General features: G+C 40.6%; 1 protein-coding gene across 2 annotated transcripts in view; it reads left to right on the top strand.

Annotated features, from left to right (window-relative positions):
• Window positions 1-21678, top strand: part of dscama (Down syndrome cell adhesion molecule a) — a gene marked incomplete at both ends in the record, with an annotated part of 97193 nt that overhangs the window by 49114 nt on the left and 26401 nt on the right. For both annotated transcript variants that reach the window (XM_083927356.1, XM_083927355.1), the window contains 7 exons: window positions 11908-12054; window positions 13583-13861; window positions 14108-14383; window positions 15226-15522; window positions 16902-17177; window positions 18698-18976; window positions 19247-19366. In XM_083927356.1, coding sequence (XP_083783482.1) covers window positions 11908-12054; window positions 13583-13861; window positions 14108-14383; window positions 15226-15522; window positions 16902-17177; window positions 18698-18976; window positions 19247-19366 — 1674 coding nt within the window. The remainder of the gene's footprint in view (window positions 1-11907; window positions 12055-13582; window positions 13862-14107; window positions 14384-15225; window positions 15523-16901; window positions 17178-18697; window positions 18977-19246; window positions 19367-21678) is intronic.

Here is a 21678-nt window from a genome sequence, read left to right as displayed (position 1 = left end):
TAAAACAGTTCAAATGGGCTCCACCTCAACCAGCTACATCATAACGCTGCCTTCGCTTTAATGCATTAAGAATGATAAGAATAGTAATAACAATAATAACGCACTATCCACTTTTTCTGTATACTTTTATTTTTTCATAATGTAAATTAAACAATAATTTGAAATAATGCACTAGGATATTAGGATCAAGATTAGGCCCCTCCACTCAAGAAAACCCTTTAAACAAGCTTATTTGCATTTAATTTGAGGTTAGTAAAAGGAAAGAGGGCCTTTACAGACTTACTCTGTTGTTGTCAACTATTAAACTTATTGCTTACTATTTAGATCATTTCTTATTATCATTTTGAGTCATTTCTTAAAGAAATATAAATGCCAAATTATGTGATTTGAGCTTCTCAAATGTGATTGTGATGTGAATGTGAATATCTTTGGGTTCTGGACAAAACAAGACGTTTGATGCGATGTCTTGGTCTTAGGGAAACACTGATTACCATTTTCTGACATTTTATAGACCAAACATCTAAATGATTAATCAAGAAAATAATCCTAGCATCGCAGTTGCAGCCCCATTAGGGAGTGAATACTCAAGTAAACATCATGTCAAGATGTAGTGTGTGTAATGCTGTGGATGGAGGCTGTATCTGCGGGCCATGATCAGACAGGGTGACTCATTAGAGAGCTGCACTCTGTCTCTTCACTTCCTTCTACATAATCACTATAATGTGGTTTGCAGTCTTTTCATTTATAGACTTTCATACCCACAGCATGTCAGAGTGGTTTTCAACCTGTCAGGATTTCTTTTTTTAATTACGGACTAGTTCCATTAGTAAGTAAAGTAACAGTTTGATCCATGAAAAAAACAGTACTTTTGGGAATTAAATTGTCTTTAAATGGCCTTGAACGTTTAATTAGCAGTCTGTATCTGTATAGCCCCTATACACTGAGCCTATGCACAGTCCTGATTCTCATTGATGATTCTGTGTTAAAGGTATAACTGTGAATCAAACACTATACTGTATATTAAGTAGTTTCATTGCTCCGCAGTGTAGTTCAGCACCAAGGAGAGCTCCACTCAACATGTCCATAATAAAGTCCAGTAGAGGCTGGTTCATTCGCAATCAGGAGATTTGAGTAAAAAAACATTTCTTCTTCTTTTTTCTTTTGTGTCTAAAATAGTTGTCAATCTTACAGTATACAGACACGTTTTCACAGGATTTGCTTTGTTGTTTTTTGAGCTTTTTTATCACTTGAAGTGTCAAAGATTAAAACATAAATTGTAGCCGTGCAGGAACACAGATTTAATAATTGTGCTCAAAAGTTTTGCAATTTGTGCTAATATAACTCTCCCAAAACGAGACGTGTATGACGTTAGTTTTAGATATAAAGATTCCCTTTTTAGTTTTTTAAATGTAAATTGGATACTTTGATTGGAATTTGAAATGTAAACATGATAGAGTTTCACGTTGTTATTCTACTCTGTTTTACACAATTGTCTCCAGTGAGTCTTTTTAAAACCTCTGTAACTGTGTCCTCTCGTGTAGTTGTTCACATATGGCTGCACAACTCAAGAGATTCCTGAAGCACACTTGTAGACATAATGAGTTGCACCTGACAGCCTGGCTCAGCTGTCTGTATGTCAAGCTGCTGCTACCAGGATCGAACCGATAAAAGGATGCCTGTATCAACTGGGCATGCTGTGGCAAACGTTACATATACAGTACATATTTCCATGTGATACATACAATGATGAATCCTGATCCACACATGAACAAGAGGAGGAGAGAGTGGTCTTTTGCTTTTATGTTACAGTTATAATTGTGCGAATGTTAGACTGAACAAACATTTACTAACAAATACAATATTTTAAACTCTGCGCATGATTTTATTGTTTTTTGAAATGTTTAAAATGTAAATACCATTCACTTTAAACTTACCATGGTTCATTCATTTCACAGACATACTCCAGTGTTGGAGCTAGCCAACAGCTTATAGTTTTGCCTGGTATGCCTCATTCTTTCAATATTTATTAAATGAGGTTTTACACACAAACCTAGCAACAGTTAAAAGGATACCATACTTCGAGACCATTCAGTAGTAGTTTGACATTAATAAAGAAAATATCCTAAATTCTATGCCAATGATTAGAAAACATCCAGTCATTACTTGTACAATCATTCCCTGTGCAGACTACCTTAATAAATAAAAAAGAGGTATTTCTTCACAGTGGGGATCTAAGTATGTCTCCGTCTGAATCTTTGTCAAGCAGTTCACACAGGCCACAACTTCCTCCCACTCTCTTTCTCTCACTCCTCTCTACCATCATCTTTCCCCCAACGCTCCATCCATCCCTCCCTTCCTCAGTGTGGCTCCTGAATATTTAATAAGCCTGAATTACTGAGGCCCTCAACCGTAATGACGGGGAAATCAGACAATTAAATCAGAGGGGCTCCGGCTTTAAGTCTCACCTCCCCCAGAGGAGCCAGAGATTATTTAAAGTGGCACACTGTTTGATTATCTAATCCTCCTCTTGCCCCCTCTGCTTTACTCACAGAGCGGCATCGCCTGCTCCACTTGCCACCGCAAATTACCATGAAACACCAATGAGTACTGTATTTAAGTCCTTTTCCATAAGCAGGAATGTGGTGCCATGGAGTCTCAAGGGAATGGCACTATGGGAGTAACCCTTTTACACTCAGGTTATCACAGTTTAGCGAGGGCTTGAAGGGTTGTCTTGTTCTCACTCAGGGAATGTAATTAACAATCACACTGAGATGTGTACATCTGCATGGAGCCTACATTACTTTGCACTGAAAAGGGCTCTTGTGCGCGCACAGACATCATTTCTGTTTTTCAATGTTGGTTGCAGTTAGAGATGTTGCGATATCATTTTTTCCTTCATGATTCCGATACCATGAGTCACATTTAATCAGTCAATACCGTGTATCGAGCCAATACCATTGAGTAAAAAAAAAATATATATATTTATATATATATATATACCCTGTATGGATTAGATCTGATTGCTATTATTGTTTATGTCCTGCCTCAGGTTACACCCTTTGTAAAACATGAACAAATACATACAGAGTGCCTCTTTAATTACCTAGTTTGACAGTCACTCCTGAAGGTAAAACAACAAAATTACTACTACTTTAAAGTAGATTTTTTTTTCTGAATAAATTACGTGGTATTGGATTGGTACAAAGACCAGTATTTTAGGCAGAGGCATTTCTGATACTGGGATTGGTATCAGGGCAAGTTGCAATTGACACTTGTCTTCCCCAGGTGGTATAAGGGGTAATTCAAGCTTTTCCTTTTTTCTTCAATCCTGTGCTTTCATCAAGTGTGAGTGAATGAAGAAGAATGAAGTGTGTGTGTGTGTGTGTGTGTGTGTGTGTGTGTGTGTGTGTGTGTGTGTGTGTGTGTGTGTGTGTGTGTGTGTGTGTGTGTGTGTGTGTGTGTGTGTGTGTGTGTGTGTGTGTGTGTGTGTGTGTGTTTGTGTGTGTGTGTGAATAAACAAACAAAATAGCAAAATAGTGAGATAAAGATTGCGTGGGACCCACTCAGATGCCCCTGACCTGCCACATGGCTCTTTGAAGTGAAAAGCTGCAGGACTGGAAACAGGCTCTGCTCTGCTTTCGTTCCCAAAACAAAGTCTGTTTTCTTTGGGTTTGGCGATAACAAGAATTGTTGTCAGCTTGACTTATCATCCAGACAAAGTGACGGATTGTGATTGAGTAGATAGTAATAGCTTCCTTAATGCCTGCCAGTGCAGCACACACATACACACAAACACACAGAGGTTCTCACAGACAGAGAGAGATGAATATTCATGATTATACAGCTGAGGCTCAACACTGCTTCATTTAGTGTTGGCCAAAGAGAGGCCAATGATAGCATTGTAAACACACAACCATCAGGGGTTTAATAGCTCGACTCCAGTACTGGATAATTACGCCGCACATGCAGCCATACACACATGCACAGATTTCAAAGCTATTGTGGTGGAGTTTCCCTTCCTTAGCTTTGACTTCATCAGACAAACATTTGTCTGGTAGAAAAAAAGTGCTCACACAGCTGTCTCGTCTGGTGGAGAATAGAGACATCCTGTCATAGTATGTCAGTGTCTGCCAAATAAGTCCTGTACAAATAAAGCCCATTCTTACGCAGTCCATTGTTTGATTCTGTTTATATTTGATAGAGATAGAGAGATAGATACACAGCCAGTTGTGCCTTCAGTTTGCTGAACATAGGAGCCGTGGTTCATAATGGACAAAGCTGCTGACAATGACTTTGGAGCAGAACTCCAACGATTTTACAGGTGTTGGCAGTAATTATCTGCACAATGGTAAAAAACAGACAAAGCCTGTAGTGTCTCCAGAGGGAGCTGTATGAAATCTGATAAATTGCTTTAAGTGATGTCACTTGAGTCAGTGTAGGTTGGGTCTGAGGAGTTCAGAAAATTCAGGTGTGGAGTTGAAAAGAGAGAGAAGTTTACCATACCTCTGTAGCTCCTCATCTCTACTTGAAGCTAATGAGTAGCATAACACTCCCAAATCTTTGCAGAACTGTGGCCTAGTTGCATTGTGGGTAATGTGGGAAGCAGATTTTGACGAGGAAGAATGCATGTAATAAAAATGTTTCTCTGGTTCTGTCTCATTGATTTTGATCCTTTAAAAAAAGTCCATTGTGAGTCCTGTAAAGTTACAGTGCTCACAGCAGCAACTGTGGCTTTCATACTGGATTTACATTGCAGGTGTCCCTGATATGTCCAAATTGTAGTCTAAAGCCCAGTTTTCCTGAAAATAATTTTAATACTATTTAAGATTGTGCCGTTTAAATGTTAAACCCTAAAGTATACACAAACAAACTGTCTTATCATGTATCATTACTGATTTTTGTATTCATCTCCTTCGTGTATTGTTTCATAGCGATCTGGGATGTCTCGTAGAACATCACTCTGGAGACAGACAGTATCTGAAATCTCTCTCCCTTTTAACACGACAGTGGAATGTGGGGCAACGTTGAGGCCAAGCGCCTCAGGGTTTAAGCTTCCCTGTTGCCTCCTGATTTGAATATCGTTCAACGTCTATTTGCATCTAGTTTTAATAGCGGTTTATTCAGTCAAGCAGAAGATGACATCTTTATCTGTGGTTGACATATGAGGCCGTTAGCCGCAGGCTAGCGTGTGTCTAGTTAATGAGCAGAGGGATGCTGCCGCTGATTAGGAGCGGTAATAAAAATCTCAGCCTTCTTCACTGACTCATCTCTGTAGCGAGCAGATAGTGTATAGACCCATATAGGCTGCTTCAACTTTGTAGTCCAGGTGTGATGAGAAATTAGGGCAGAAGCTTGGTTTGTGTGTGTGTTTCTGTAGTCCTGTATTTGTGTACTCATGGTGGCCGAATGAACTGAAAACTCTTTACAGAAGAGAAGCAGAGATTTATGGCATTTATCAACAAGGACTAGAAGTAGAAAAAAACTTTCACAAGGAAAATGGGTTGAAACATCTGGAAGCACAACAGAGGAGGAATCCATCTTCCTTCTTGGATTGTAAATTAATAGCAAGATTATATAATAAAACATTTGAATGAATAAAGTGAGACATACAGTGATGGGGATTTTGACTTTTGTGTGTGTGTTTCCACCGCCACCATTTACAGTACTGGGAATATTGCTTGCTAAGCGAATGGTGGCCGTGTGTTGCCATGCCTACCACAGCAGCTGTCAGTGTGCCTCCTGTAAGAATGACAAATGATTTTTATTAGACAGAGTTTAAATTGGTGGGATCCCCCTCTCCATAGAGATGCTTATCCCAGCCTGATCAAACTGGAGTCACTCTGCCAATAACTGTGACCGGGCCTAATTACAACACGGGCCCTCCTGGGCTCATCATACACTCATTATTACTCACACACTATGCCAGCAATTCTGGCGCCAGTCACTGTTTGACATTTTCATAGTGGGAAACAATGCGGCGTCACATATGGCAGTATTATGGCTGCAGTTTCCGATAATTAAAAAGACACAACGTTTCCATTTGAAATGTGAATTCAATTTGACCCGTGCCTCTCAAGAATTCATTTGTAACTGTTCCATAAACAAAGTAAAGAAAATGACTGTTAACCAAAACAGGCATCATTTGTATGTTTTTATATATGTGTTCTCCAGTGTGATAGCAATAACAGAAAAATAAAGTGAAAATTGTTTTGGATATGAAGGGGGTGTGCCTCCATACAGTATTTAGAAAAATAATCATTACTTTTTGGCAAAAAATGTGACTCTGCAACACAAAATCCCACCAAAACACACTAGTTTTGTTTGGTTTTATCCAGTCTTCAGCACACATTTGACTCACGTGTTCTGTTTTTGGGTTCAATTTAAAAGACCTTTTTGAGACAAATTTGTCTTTCTGTTCATTCACCACCTCAAGAAGAATTTGAAATCCATTCTGGATGCAAATAGGTGTTGCTTTGTAAGTGTGTTGTTTTTTGTTTTTTTTGTCAAGCTGTGTGACTTTGAATCCAAGGTTACGGTGAATGTGGGCCCCGTCTGTCTCTAGGGACCACACTCCTAGCAGTTGCACAGTGGGGATACTGCCAGCAGAGTGATGAGGAAGCAATTTTTATCTGCATTGTTTAGCTGACTCCATGGGTTTCCTGTAAGTGGCGTCCAGACTGTTGGAGTTGATAGGTCAGATTATTCAAGTCAGGGCAGCGCAGGTTGAGGTGTTCAAGGTCATAAGAGAAGAAGAGGTATGTTCTTCTTTGTCACTGTCATAGCTTTTTTACATTGAGTTATGTGCACTGCTTGCTTTTGCAACAGAATATTTGATTTGAGGAAGACAGCAGATAGCGTAAGAAACAGACAGTAGTGGGTTCATGTTGAGATCAGTCAGACAGACAGGGCTGACTTTTTTGATAATTACTCTGCCTTGCCAGGATCTGAATTAGCATATGAAAGTTGCGTCTTTTTTTCCTTCGCTGGGAGCGCATAGCTGTAAGCTAATTTGTAAGTCATTTTAGATGACAGAGAGTAGTTGTATCCCAGAGGTGCTCTTTCTCTCTTGATCCTTTTTTTCCATCTCTCTCTCTCCTGCTTGCTCTCTCTCTCTTTCTCTCCTCTCCTTCCTGCCATCTCATCTTAACTCATGTCTCAATTATAGAATATTTAAATGACTCTGAGTCAACTGAAGTGACACTTTCAGCTGTTTTGGGGCAGATGGTTGCCCAGCAAGCATAGGTCAAAGGGCTCAGCTGTGTCACCGTGTGTCATTGTGTTCCACCTTATTGGAAATACTTCTCTCTTAGTCCTTGTCACACGCTAATCTGTGTGTCCACTGATAACCCATCCACACCAATACAAACTGTCCTCAGTGCAAAGTGTACCAATAGCATTGTAATTTGGACGTGTTTCAGCCTTGTCACACTTTCTATTATGTCGCACAGGCAATTTAGGTCTCAGTAAAAAAACTGCAAAGCCTCCCAATTTGAATGAACAAAGAGTCTACTTGCAGGCTCAGTGTGGCTTATATGGGGATTAATTGAAGCTATTGAGGGTGGACCCACAGAAAGGGACTTGTGTTTGTGGCACCATCGATGCCAAAGCAGCTGGGCGGGCCAAGGAAGGGAAGAGGAGACCACTGATAGTTCAGAAAGCCACCTGGGATGAAGTGAAGCCATAGTTTCAGAAATATACACTAATACATCCAGGTGTGGGCACAAATGCATGCTCATATGTCGACCATGTTAACACACAGGAACAGTGGAGGCTGTCTCTCAGGCGGTGTTAGTATGCAGTAGGTGGAGCAGAGAGGAGCAGGGAAAAGCATAGTGGAGCGCCTTCAATCGTTATTATTGACCATTCCTCCATGCAGCAGTATGCTGCATAAACACATTCACACTCACTTTCATGCACACACGCATTGAACCACAAATGTTCATGCACACAAAGACTTTAATATACAGACACACAAGCCAGAGGGATTTGAGATAACTGCAGTGGTACGAGCATACACAGGAAAGCTCTCAGCTTACAAGGACATGCAAAAACAATACAGTCCTGTACGCCTGCAAGTGTAAGAGACAATCAATTCTGTGTGTTGGTAGTGAGCACAAACTGACTCTGGGAAGAAAGAAATAGAGTTTAGCCTCAAATCAAGGATGTCATCAATAACAGTGGCCCTGGATCATTTTAATATTTGAGATTAAAACCAACCACTACCACCTTCTGTGTTCACTGCAGTGGTCTACATCTAAAAACAGTTTTTGCTCACATGATAATTTACCTCAAGATGAAAAGTTACAGAGCTGTATTTTCAAACTGTAGGGTGTAGAATCTAATGTCAGAAGTGAGAATCTTGTGAAGTGACTGTGAAGACACCGGTTGATGTTCAGCACTGATGCAATTTAAGGAAACAGGCATATTTGCTTTCTTGCTGAGTGTCTGCACAGTGACAGATAGATTAGCCTAGCATTATGACTCAAAACCTGAGGAAACAGCTAGCCTGGCCAATGGTTAAAAAAACAACCTCTAAAGCCCACCAATTAACAAATGTTATTTCTTTAGAGGTGTTGGTAGGCAGAATGTTTTAACCTTTGGACAGAGCCAGGGTATCTGTTTCCTCTCATCCCGAATATGATCACTGTGCTAAGCACATCCAAGCTAACCATTTACTGGTTGTAGTTCTATAAGTAGCAAACATACTGTGTTCAGATGAACGGGGTTTGAAACAACATGTTCCACGCCATTAGCCGGAACTCGGCAGATCTCCCCTGCTTCGTTCCACAGGGACTTGCACCACAAAGACAGGCCAAACACTGTTCATTTGAACAAAATGCCCATACTGCCACGACACAGACCTAGATTTAAATAGGTAAAGTATCATTTTAATTCTTGGCATAGCATATTATGCAGTTATAATAGTGAAAATTCAAACATGGGCATACACATCACCCTCTAAATTAAACCCATTCTACTCTACTAAATAATAAATAATAATCCAGAGCCAGTTTGATGCGCTGTGACCAGAGACAAGCACACACATATACATGTAAACATGTGTGTGTGTTTGTGTGTGTGTGTGTGTGTGTGTGTGTGTGTGTGTGTGTGTGTGTGTGTGTGTGTGTGTGTGTGTGTGTGTGTGTGTGCGTGTGCTTGTGCGTGTGCGTGTGTGTGTGTTTAAACATGCATTTAAAATACAGAAACTCCTTTTGTCACAGTGACAGCCAGTCTGTTCTAATGAGAGCTCCTCTCATTCATAAGCCTGCCTTGTCAACCTCTGATGCCAGACAACTTTCAGAAGGAACGAAGGGGGAAGAAGAAGGAAAAAAGAGAAAGGAAAGACAGGAGTGCCTGAGCTCCCGTTCTCTTTTGATATTTGCTTTCAATTGTTTCCATACTTGAAAATGAACTGCATTTGCAACCAATATATTTAAAATCTATATGAATACAGGTATTTATACTACGTCTCCTTTCATTGTACCACTGGTCACAGTCTAGAGTATCTCGACCACAAGCTGAAAACCCCTTCAGGATATGAAATCTGTGGTCTCTGATTTCTAACTAGGTCATCACTTGCTCGCAATAGAATCCTCACCACCCTCCTCTGTGTATTCCTCCTGCTCCTTCTCTGTTTTCTTTTCTCCCCTCATTTCTTTCTGTCCTCCCATTCACCATTTCTTATAGCACCATTACTGTAATCTGTGAACATGTTGGAAGTCGCTGTTTGTCATTCACTCCAATATACTGTCTGAGACTCAAAGATTTTTTTCAAAATCTCATGACTGAAAGATATTTTTTTCCACCTTAAAGTGTCAGATCAGATTTCTTGTGATTTTCAAAACATAAATGTAAAGGCCAGTTTTCAGTAATTCAGGATTTATTCTTGATTATTACCGATGACAGCTTTAATACAATGATAATAGCTTGCACTATATCTTTCCATTATTCTAGCATGCACTGTGCAAGGGCCTGTACCAGCAGCCTTAATCTGTGTTAAACTGTCATGACAGGACTAAATGAGAGTAATTCAACACCCCATAAAGTCTGCATTATGATATCTCTACCAATATTGCCAGAATCCCCTGCCGTACAGCGGCCCCATTTGATCCCCATCCCAGATTGGCTTCTCCATCATCTGTGACACGAAATACCCAGGCAGCCATCGGCTACAGCACACATCACTCCTCATAAACACTGACTACCTCTCTCTACTACCATGTGTTCACACAAATTAGCATAATATTAGCATGATATTAGCACATCCGACCTGCGCAGCCATGCCTTATCAAAGCGCTCTGTGATCCCTGGCTCCCTGCACTTTTGCTGGAGCAGAGAAAGAAAGAGAAACACAGAGTGTGAGAAAGAGGGAGAGAGAGTGAGAGCGAGAGAGGGAGTCTCCCCCGAGAGAGGGAAAGAGAGAGAGAGAGAGATGAGCTACATGATAACGAGCTGTGTTACACTGCTACACAACACACAGACTTGTCACAGCGCCTCAGAGCTGTGCAGAACTAAATGGGCTGCAGCAGATGTTTGGTGACTACAATCACACAGAGCTGCGTACCTCACTTGACTTGCAAATATTTGCTAAGAGACTTCAAAATTGGATTTTCTGCATCGTCTTCTTTTAGAATGTGTAAGGTAGTGATTCCAGTGCATTAGAATGAATTCACACGGTATGACTGTAGAATATTATTTGTTATCAAATGCTCGTTGTCTCCTGTGCTGAAGTCTGGAGACATCTAAGCTGTTGTTTGCTCCTTCCATGTGTCATACACGAACCTTTGGCAAAACATAGAGACAACAACAACAACCGTAATACTATTAATAATAATATTACACTTTATTTAAATATCACTTTTCATAAGTGCTTAACATAATTTTTTTTTTTTAAAACAGGTATCAAACCACAAAACACATTAATTAATTCATTAATTCATTCATTCATCTTTAACCGCTTGTCCCTATCGGGGTCGGGGGGGGCTGGAGCCGATCCCAGCTGACATCGGGCGTGAGGCGGGGTACACCCTGGACACGACGCCAGTCTATCGCAGGGCACCCACAAAGTACAAAGAGCAAAAAACAATAAATACAAAATACAAGAACTGTTTTGATTAAACAGGAAAATGCTAGCAAACTATTTTAAGATGCCAATTCCATTAACAAGAATGACAAATATCAAATACCAACAATAATGTTAAAAGGTGAAATTAATTAAAAGCAATATGATAAAAATAATGTTTTGAGCTGTTTCTTAAAACTATCAACAGAAGTTGCTTGCCTTTTTTGTGGTGGGAGTTTGTTCCAAACCAAAAGCTGCATCACCAAACAATTCCTAATTCATTTATGATACATATAGCAAGCCAGCACCAGATGACCTACAAGGTGATATTGTTACTGTTCCAGAGTGTTCTGCAGCTTCATCAGTGGGAGGCAATATGTTACAATCCAAATGTGTGTAGTGGTAATTCTGTTGTGTAAAAGTGAAAAAGCTCACTTCACTTTAGTATTCTCTTTATGAAACTCTTGTTGCACCAGACAATTACGCTGAGTGGGGAGTCAGTGGGGACTAATTAAATGAGGGCAGATGATGGATCCTGCTCTCTGCTGAGATGGTTCAGTCTGCAGGCCATAGACACTCTCAAAGATGGTTCTAGAGAAACTCCGAGCTACAGATAGCTTTTGCAGAATGTTCAACACTTTTGACCAAAGGCAATATTCAGTACTTACAGGTCACATAAAGGTGACATGTTTGGTGCTGATTGGCAAACAGGCAGTAATAATGTTCATGGGAGCTGTCGTTTTAAAAAATGTTATCTTGGTTACATTGTTACATTAACACAGTACTGTTGCTCACTATACATCAATACTGTGCACTGACTTAATGTACTGTATTTGGTTTTACAGTGTCACGGTTTCTCATCACATCCACGGGAGCCCTGTATATCCTGGATGTGCAAATGGAAGATGGGCTGTACAACTACAGGTGTATGACACGCCATCGGTACACAGGAGAGACTCGACAGAGCAATAGTGCCCGCCTCATTGTTTCAGGTGAGAGGAACACACATATGTGCATCTATGCAATCTAAATTGTGAATCAGCAATAATGTCAAAAACATCATATCATGATAAATAGCTTTATCTTTAAGTTATTTACTGTAAATGACACAACTAAACAAATTGTTTTGAAACATGAAAAAGGAAACCAATTTTTTATTCAATATCCATCTTCAAAATGGTTTTATTTAGTTTTTAGTTTAACTGTGTATTTTAGTTGGTTTAAAAAATGGTGCAAAGGGATATGGAAATAAAAGTGGGCTAGTAAAACTGTATAATGTGAAAAGAATGGAGAGTGACAGGAAAAACACGTAAATCAAAGAGGAGTTGACATGTGATAAAGGTCATGAGAAGTGTGCCAACACAGTTCGTGAGGATGGCTTCGGGACAGAAAATGTCCTCCTTTACCTCAGACCATTTAAAAGGACGGATTTCACACATGAGGATTAGTTGATTGAAGGGATACTACTCAACCTGTGAAAACATGATGGCTTCTCTGGCTGTCGAAGGTCTGAGAGAAAACCCCTGGTGAGGTCACCAGGGTTACCTCGGTTGGGTTTAAAATTTAAGCATTATGGGAATTGTATGATCCAGTGTTCTTGGTGCTTTTTTTGTTTTTTTAACTAATTTTGACCAAAAGTCAAAATATCTACTTTCTTCTTCAACCCTGAATGTTCTGGATGCAGTCTGCGATTCTGTCTGGTGTGAGTCCCCCAAGGGTTATGTGCAGTCCTCCATAAATTTTGTGCATATCAGAATTATGGCAAGAGTGTCCTTTTTAGCCTTGTGAGACCATCCTGATTTCGCAAGCTCCATTGTATTTTACTCTCAGATCAGTCTGGTAACGTGCGGCAGAGAAAAATTGGAGAAGTTCGCCAAGCAACCGAACCAATCAGCGTTGGTTTTGAGGCGGATTTAAGTGTGACAAAATGAGATGCAACTGTTAAAAAAAACATGGCAGCTTCTGCAGATGAGATGAGATGAGCACAGCTATCGAGCAAGCTGCTCACTAACACTTTTTTCTCTGTGATCCTTCTGTTGAATATGGAATTGGCATCTGACATTGTGCTTTTTAACTGTAAATTAAAGTTACACAAACGGCAAATATCCTTTACCGACATGTTTACTTTCTGAGCTTTGCCTCGACCCTGTAAGTACATAGTACACTTTGTTGATCTGATTGGTTGATTTGGCCCTTATCTTGGTGATGGTGTATCCAATCAGCAACCAGTATGTATGCCCCTTCCCAAAAGATCTCCAAACGCCAGTTCCCAGATGGAAATGCTGAGCAAATGAGAATCATGCGAATCAATCCATCTGGTGGAGTCAGGTTATGTCCTTTTACTCACTCAGCCACACAGATAATCATGAAACATTAGACAATTTAGACAAATTAGCTCTTAGCCAGTAACCAGTATTATGGGGGTAAATAAAAACACACACAAGTATCCCAGTTAAAAAGGTTCAGAAGTGACAACAAAAATAACTTAAACTTCTTATTCTACCCTATTCCCCCATGCAGACCCCACCAACTCGGCACCTCACATCCTGGACAGCTTTGAACGTCGTGAGGTGATGGCTTCTCATCGAGTTGAGTTGCCCTGCAAGGCTTCCGGTCACCCGGCACCCAAATACCGCTGGCTAAAGGACAACCGGCCGCTGGAGCCCGACACTCGCTTCAGACAGAGTGTGACAGGCTTGCTGATAGAAAGGGCCCAGCCTAGTGACACAGGGACATATGTGTGTGAGGTGTGGAATGGCTACGGCAATGCTGAGGTGGTTGGCAGGCTGCATGTAAAAGGTGAGTGCCCATGGGCTGGTGGGAATTCATGGGGTTGATTTTTATCAGTGGTATAATGCCTCAAAACAGAGACAAGCTAGGAGTCTAAAGATGCTGCTGCAGAATCTAAACTAGCTGCTTGAGTGTTTTTAACATTTCACTGGCAAAATATTAATGATGCCTTAATAGAACTACAATATAAAAAGACCAACTATTTCAATCTTCTGTTAAAAACAGCTACTGAACTCTTACTTTCCTAAACTACAGAGCTCTTGAAGGTTGTGGTGAGCCCGCGGAAGGTGAAGGGCAGCGTGGGAAGCCAGGTTTCACTGACCTGCAGCGTAACTGGTTCTGAGGAGTACCAGTTGTCCTGGTACCGAAACGGAGAGCTCATCTACCCCAGCAACAGCGTTCGCATGACAGGCCAAAACAGGGAGAACCTGGTCATGGGTGGTATGGCCAAGAGTGATGGAGGAGCCTATCAGTGTTTTGCCAGACACGGCAAGATGTCTGCCCAGGACTTTGTTCAAGTCATACTGGAAGGTCAGATTTCACAGTACTTCATATATATATAATACGTGTATATGAATGCATATGTGAACCCAAGCTATGTATTACTGTTATGTACTATCTATGTCGTACTATGTTAAATCCAGAGTGTGTATTCAATTCAATTCAGAAAAACTTTATTTGTCCCCGGGGGGCAATTCAGGGCACACAGAGCAGCAAATAACGACAGTGCAACTATACAAAACATTTTAACCTAACAACAAGAATTAAGTGTAAGAGAAGAGTAAGTGTCAGGATGTTAGTGTGTTAGTACAGGTAGAATAAGTGTCAGGATGTTAGTGTGTTAGTACAGGAGAGAACATCGTCGGCGTGAGATGTAGAAAGACATGCGTGTATCAGATGTAAGCAGAGATGTAAACATGCAGTAGACTGTTGAAACAGGTATAAACAGAACTGAAGTGCAGAAAAGATATAAGTGGACAGTGATCGGGTTCAGATGAGGTCAGACATGATACATGTGTGTAATGAGCAGACGTAAACAGAACTATAGTGCAGTAATAGAGTATAAATATAATATATAACTGGGGGGTATTGAGTGCTGCAATACAGCTCAGCTTTATTAGAAAGAGAAAGAGGCCTGCATACTCCTACACAAGCTGGGCTGTTGCCTTCCATGACCACACCAATGTAAGGAGAATATTAATAATCAGTGATGTTGTGGAGCCAGAGAAATTACTCTGATTCTGCTTTTTATACAGCAGACATGAATGTATTGAAATCTGAAAAAATGTAATACAGTCTGATTTAAAAAGCATCTATTATGACAAGAAATTATAAAATGTACATTGCCATGTCTGTGTCCCTCCACTGCCCAGATGGCACCCCAAAGATTTTGGCTTCATTTAGCGAGAAGGTCTACAACATCAATGAGTTTGTGTCGCTGTCATGCACGGTGAAGGGCACGCCGGAGCCCCGGGTAACGTGGACTCTGGATGACGAACCCGTGGTGAGGGACAGCCGCCACCGCATCTCCCACTACACCAACACTGAGGGCCATGCGGTCAGCCACCTCAACATCAGCCAGACCCAAGTGCCCGATGGAGGGGTGTACCGCTGCATCTGCAACAACTCGGCGGGGACAGTTTCCTACCAGGCGCGAATAAACGTAAGAGGTGCTTGTCAGATCAACTCTTCCAACACACCATCACATATACACATCAAAATGTGTCTTGATTTATTCTGTTGTTATACCTTTTTAATTGGCCATGTTTAAAGTGCCTGGATGTGCAGATGTTGAAAGGATGCCTGGCTAAGTTTGTCAACCAGTTTTTATATTTAGTGATCAGATCTGTTGTTTGTTTTTTCATTTATTGTAGCTTAAAGTAGATTGTAGTTGATATTGTAGCTTCTGTGCTCAGGTAACGACAGATACGTCTACAGCCTCCTGTACTCACTCCTCTTATCATCAGTCACTGGTATCAGCATTAACTTTTCTAATGCCCCGCTCCATACCCAACACCTGCTGATAGCTTTATATTGGGACACCATTAGGTTGATTAACTATTAGCTCAAGTATATGACTGTAGTGCTATCTGCTCTCTACAGGGACGTGGTTGGCTGGTTGGCTGTCATGTAGTGGTTATGTGGGGCATGCAAGTTTTCTGTGCTTGGTGCAAGGCTATTAGTATTTATCTATTGCGGAGAGCGAAGGGTACTTTCTGCACACTGATTAGTTTAATATGATTGTGTTCATTCTTGCATGTTGTAAGGCTAAATAGGGCAATCCTCTAGCCCTTAAGCAAGGGTCCAAGGATGCTGAATGCAGCCAAGCAATGAAGATAAATCTCTACAGGTGCCATTGCAGAGAAAGTGTAATGACTGTTTCGCACATCGTTGGCTCCTTAATCGTGCTAAAGAGAGTAGCAACCCATGATATGCTTGTGCGAAAAGTACACTACAGAGCCTAGTTAAACTGTCTTCTATAGTGCCTTAAAGAGAAGCCTAATAGTCCATTTCCCTGATAGACACTGAGCTATGGAAGCATATTGGTTATTCTGTTGGTTTTTCACAAGTGTGTGCGAAAGCTGGCAACATGAGTAATGGTTTTGATAATAGCTTCATGAGAGGAGAAAGGGAACATTCCACTCTAATGCTTGTCAGAGGCAATCACACCCAGCACCGAAGAGGTGGGAGCGCAAGTTAATGTTCACTACAGGCTCAAATAGAAGGGTACACGAGTCCCTGGTTCTGACAAGGCAAAAAGCACCTTTGATATGAAGTAGAACAGACCAGAATGGGTCCACTGGTAATGACTCTGAGCCCAATTTCATTTTCTTTCAATAACTACAAGGATATCTTACTCAGGCAATCTAAAACTCCTAAAAAGACCTTCTCAATGTTTTGATTAATTACTATCAGAATGAATCAAGGCATTTAAAGGCACGTTTGTGGTGTCTTGAAAACACACACAACACAGCACAGCTATCTTTTATACCACCCCCCTGCCTCAAAATCATTTTAAGAGAGTTGTCTCTCCAATGTGTCCTTCAAGGGCCTGCCAGCATCAGACCAATGAAAAACCTCACTGCCATCGCTGGGCGGGACATGTACATCCACTGCCGTGTCATTGGCTACCCTTACTACTCCATCAAGTGGTACAAGGACTCCAACTTGCTGCCATACAACCATCGCCAGCGGGCCTTTGAAAACAACGGTACCCTGAAGCTGTTTGATGTGCAGAAGGATGTGGATGAAGGAGAATACACATGCAATGTGCTTGTGCAGCCTCAGCTCTCTACACACCAGAGCGTCTATGTTACTGTGAAAGGTATGAACCTCAATCTGATCAGTCTTCAATTACAATTGTTTAAATGCAGATACAAATAAAGACAATATTGAAAGGTTTGCTTATATATGTACATGAGGTAGGTGAATATGACAGTATACATATACTATGTATGTTTGACCGATATTTATATGTTTACAGAATGTATTCAATGCTATAGTAAATATCAATTTACTTGAAAAGTGGATGACACCCGATTATTCCACAGGGATTGTTCCCGACACTATTGAATGGTGCTAAGTGTTCATCATAGTGACAGCCTATAGCAAGAAACTATTTTTGTGTGTTGTAGTTTAAGCGCGAAGTGTTCTGTATATTTAGAAAAATAGCATAAGATTTAGGTGCTGCAGCTTTATGTAATAATTTGTACTCCATCAGGATTATTACCAATCTGAAGTGTCAAGTAAGCAGTTTAGGCCATTTATTTGAGATGTACATACACACTGTATCATATCCAAGCACATTCATTGGTACTCCATCATTAATCTCTTAGTCTGTGGATGCTACGACAGAATCACTTCATCAGTCTGCACACTGACCCTGTGTCTTTCCATGCAGTTCATCACATTTAAAATATACATTAAAGCATCACCGTAGTATCTACCTTTCCTTGTCACAGAAAACACAGATATTCAGAAGGATTTTTGTACACCACAACCTATAAAAAAGACACACTCACATCACTGATAGCAACGCACCATCTCCATCATCCCGGCCAGTTTATCTGGGGCTCATCTGAATATGCAGCGGTGCTGAGCTGAGCCAGATGATGATAACCTCAGATGGCTTTCTTTCTTCAATGACGCTGCATAATATGAAATGTCGGATGGGCAGCCCCTCCACCCCCAACACCCTACCCCCTCCATCTTTCTCTCTGGCTGGTCTAGACGTGCTAACAAGTGTGCAAGGGGGAAATCACACAGCATAGACAAAGCAATGCCGCCATTCCACCTCGGCTAATTTGCCTCTCGGCTGCTTAGCATTCCGCCGCTGCCGAGAGGGAATCCCCAGGAGCCTATTATGCCTATTTTGTTATGAATTAAATAAGCGCTGAAGTGCAGCTTATTCCAATGTTATTTTAAATCATTAATTTTCCAAAGCATCTAGTTCTCACGGTGGCTACAGTGTCCCCGGAGAGCAAAAGACAGTCAGAGATGTTATGTGCATGTGGTTTGAGTGTGAATTCAACTGCTCTGTGTGGGAAGATAGAGGTGATAAAATATTTTTCTCATTCCTGCAAATTCACAGCATTATGTTGTAATATTGGGAACAAGTTTATACAGAGAGAAATGTGACTGAGTTGCTATTGCTACTTATATATATATATATATATATATATATATATATATATATATATATACAGTATATGTGTTTTCATTTTATAAGTAAATGAATGGTGACTGATTTTGAGCAACATCTGCTGTTAAAACTGTTGTTTAACCTAAATTATAGGCATGCAACCCACAGGCCTAAGGTGAAAATTAATTTGAATGTCTCCCCAGTTCCACCGACCATCCACCCATTTGAGTTCCCTCGGTTTTCCATCGGCCAGCGGGTCTTCATCCCCTGCGTGGTCATGTCTGGCGACCAACCCGTCTTCATCACATGGCAGAAGGACGGTCAACCTATCCCTGCCAGCCTGGGTGTCACCATAGACAACATAGACTTCACCAGCTCCCTGCGTATCTCCAACCTCACACTGATGCACAACGGCAACTACACCTGCATCGCCCGCAACCAGGCTGCCGCCGTAGAGCACCAGAGCCAGCTCATCGTCCGAGGTGAGGAAGGGGGAGACGAGTGAGAGATGGGTGGTGGGGATGAGGAGACTTGTGTTAAACCAGAGTGAATGCTGGTGACAAATAAGATAGTGGTGAGTGTCAGTATCAGATCTTTGAACGACTAGAGTCGATCACCCAACTATTATCTGTAAAGTCTCTTCTTAGAACCTTGAGGGATGTATTTATTTCAAAGTTAGCTGTTAGTCATCAGTAGACAAATATTAGATTTTTAGATGAATCAGTGTAATCTAATGGATACTTGACTTGCAGTTCCTCCCAAATTTGTGGTGCAACCTAAAGACCAGGATGGCATCTATGGAAAGGCAGTGATACTAAACTGCTCAGCTGAAGGCTATCCTGTTCCTACCATCCAGTGGGAGTACTCTAAAGGTAAACGCACAGCATGACACACATTAATATATAGGTTTGGGGAAAGTGTTAGTAGTTTCACAAGACCTAACTGGATATCATGCCTGCCTTTTCTTTAGAAATCATGCTGAATTGCATGACAAAATGTCTACATCCTACAGCAAGCTTATTCTCTGTGGTAGATGATCTTTTTGCGAACGCCAACACTACAAACATAATGTCCACAGCCTTGAGGTTGAATGCATAACAACACCCACCTCAAGTCCAAACAAGCACTGTGAGAGTGAGAAACAGCAGCAGCTCGAGGAAGAGCCTTTCATTTCTCTGAAAGCAAGAAATAGGTTGGAGATTATGTAACAGCTCAACTTACATGATCCTGGCTGGACACAATAACAGTGATGCTTGAAAATGAAAAGGGTCTGTGTTGACTTGAATATCCATTGCTTTAATTCTTGCCAGTTATGACATTGCTTACTACATGACTACATGACCAAGCCACGTACACTGTTACTGTTAACGCAAAGCTTATGTAAAGCTAATCTTGATGACTGGTGATCCTCTGACTTTTCCTCTACTGTCATGACATGGCACTGTCATGAGGCTCACATCATTGGTTTTGAATAAAATCCATCCATCTTTCACTGGAATTTAGAACACACATTGTTGTTATGAATTGTAACAACTTTGGTGATCCTCTGATGTTTCATCTAGCTCTATCATCAGGTCAACATTTCAATTTGTTCTATACTTTGGTTTATGACCAAATACTTGCTAAACTATAACACTCCTATCAGCTCCAGCTGTACTTTGTCTTTACTACTAAAAAGAAATATTGCTAGGCTAATATGCTTACTAAGATGCTGACCAACATTATAACTACTAAATATTAGCATTTAAGCATTACGTTTTGAGCATGTTAGCATGCTGACTTTAGCATTTTGTTAAAAGCACCACTGTGTCTAATTACAGCCTTATCTAGCCACAAGCATGGCTGTAAACTTCCATTACCTCTCAACCCACCACACAGATATCTTCACCATCAAAATCTAGGAATATATTAACTGTAGGTTTTATCAGGTGTAGTAAGTGCACATATTAAGCGTGATACAAGAGAGGTTCAAGGGTGCATTCAAAAATGGGCTCCATGTTTTCTAAAACAAATCCTAAGAGTTGGAATATGTCTCATTCTCATAGTAACCAGAGTTACAACCTCAGACAAAAATCATTATTTCTTAGTTAAAGCCATTCTGCTTAGAGTCGAGTAGCATTAAGTGAGGATCTTCTAACTGATAAATAGCATAAGCATGTTCTGAGCAGATATGTCAACATGATATTGCCTAAATGAATCTGATAAGGTCATAGGATACTGATGCTCCACTCTTTATTTAGCAGACAAATTGTTGTAGTGTTTGGATATCAGTGATTGTGTTTGGGCTAGTTCTAAACTTTAAGACATTTTTGTGATATGGGAGTAAAAAATGAACTTGCCACCTAAACCCAAACCTGATATAATCACTAGCTGCTAGTGAGGCTGCTAGGACAAAATTGGACTTATATGTTGCCAAAGAGCCCATTGAACAGGTGGAGAAAGTGAAATTGCTGGGCATGGTCATTGATAACCATCTTGCATGGTCAGAACATATCGATCGAATCATTCGAAAAATGGGGGTAGACATTCATTTAACGAGACAATGTGCACCGTATGTACCATTTAATATCCTGGAACAAGACTGTATATGATTAATATTATCCCACCTAGATTACAGTTCAGTGATCTGGGCCTCAGCCACGTAAAGAGAACTGACAAAATTACAAGTTGTACAGAACAGGGCTGCTAGGCTTGTTCTACGTAGGTTGCTCTTGGAGAACTAGCATTCTAAAAAATAAAGTCTAGCCTATCATGGCTCAGTGTGGAAAAGAGGCTGGCCTTAAGAACAGGGACATTTCTTAGCAACACATTGAGAACACACAGACCGGAGTGCTTGAGAGAATAAATTATTTTGTAATACTGTGCATAAACATAATACTAGGAAGGCAGGTAAGGCTGATATTTTGCAAGCTCATCCAAGAACTAATTCGCTAAAACAAACAGTGCCATAAAGAGTGAGTTATATTTGGAATGAATTACCACTTGAAATCTGTCAATAAAAAAGCAAAATGTCCTTCAAAAAGAGGTTAAAGATGCACATTTTCAGTGGTTGACTCAGGGTTTCTGGTTAAAGCTGTATTGTACATAATACATAATACATTAAATAAAATGTAGTGCACTTCTGCAAGGTACTTTGTTGTGCATTTTGTAATGCACTTTTGTGCTGCACTCTTGTTATGTATTT

The sequence above is a fragment of the Echiichthys vipera genome (assembly GCF_963691815.1).
Source record: "Echiichthys vipera genome assembly, chromosome: 14".
Taxonomy (NCBI): Eukaryota; Metazoa; Chordata; class Actinopteri; order Perciformes; family Trachinidae; genus Echiichthys; species Echiichthys vipera.
The sequence above is the reverse complement of the archived record's forward strand: the minus strand, read 5'-3'. Positions and strand labels throughout refer to the sequence as shown.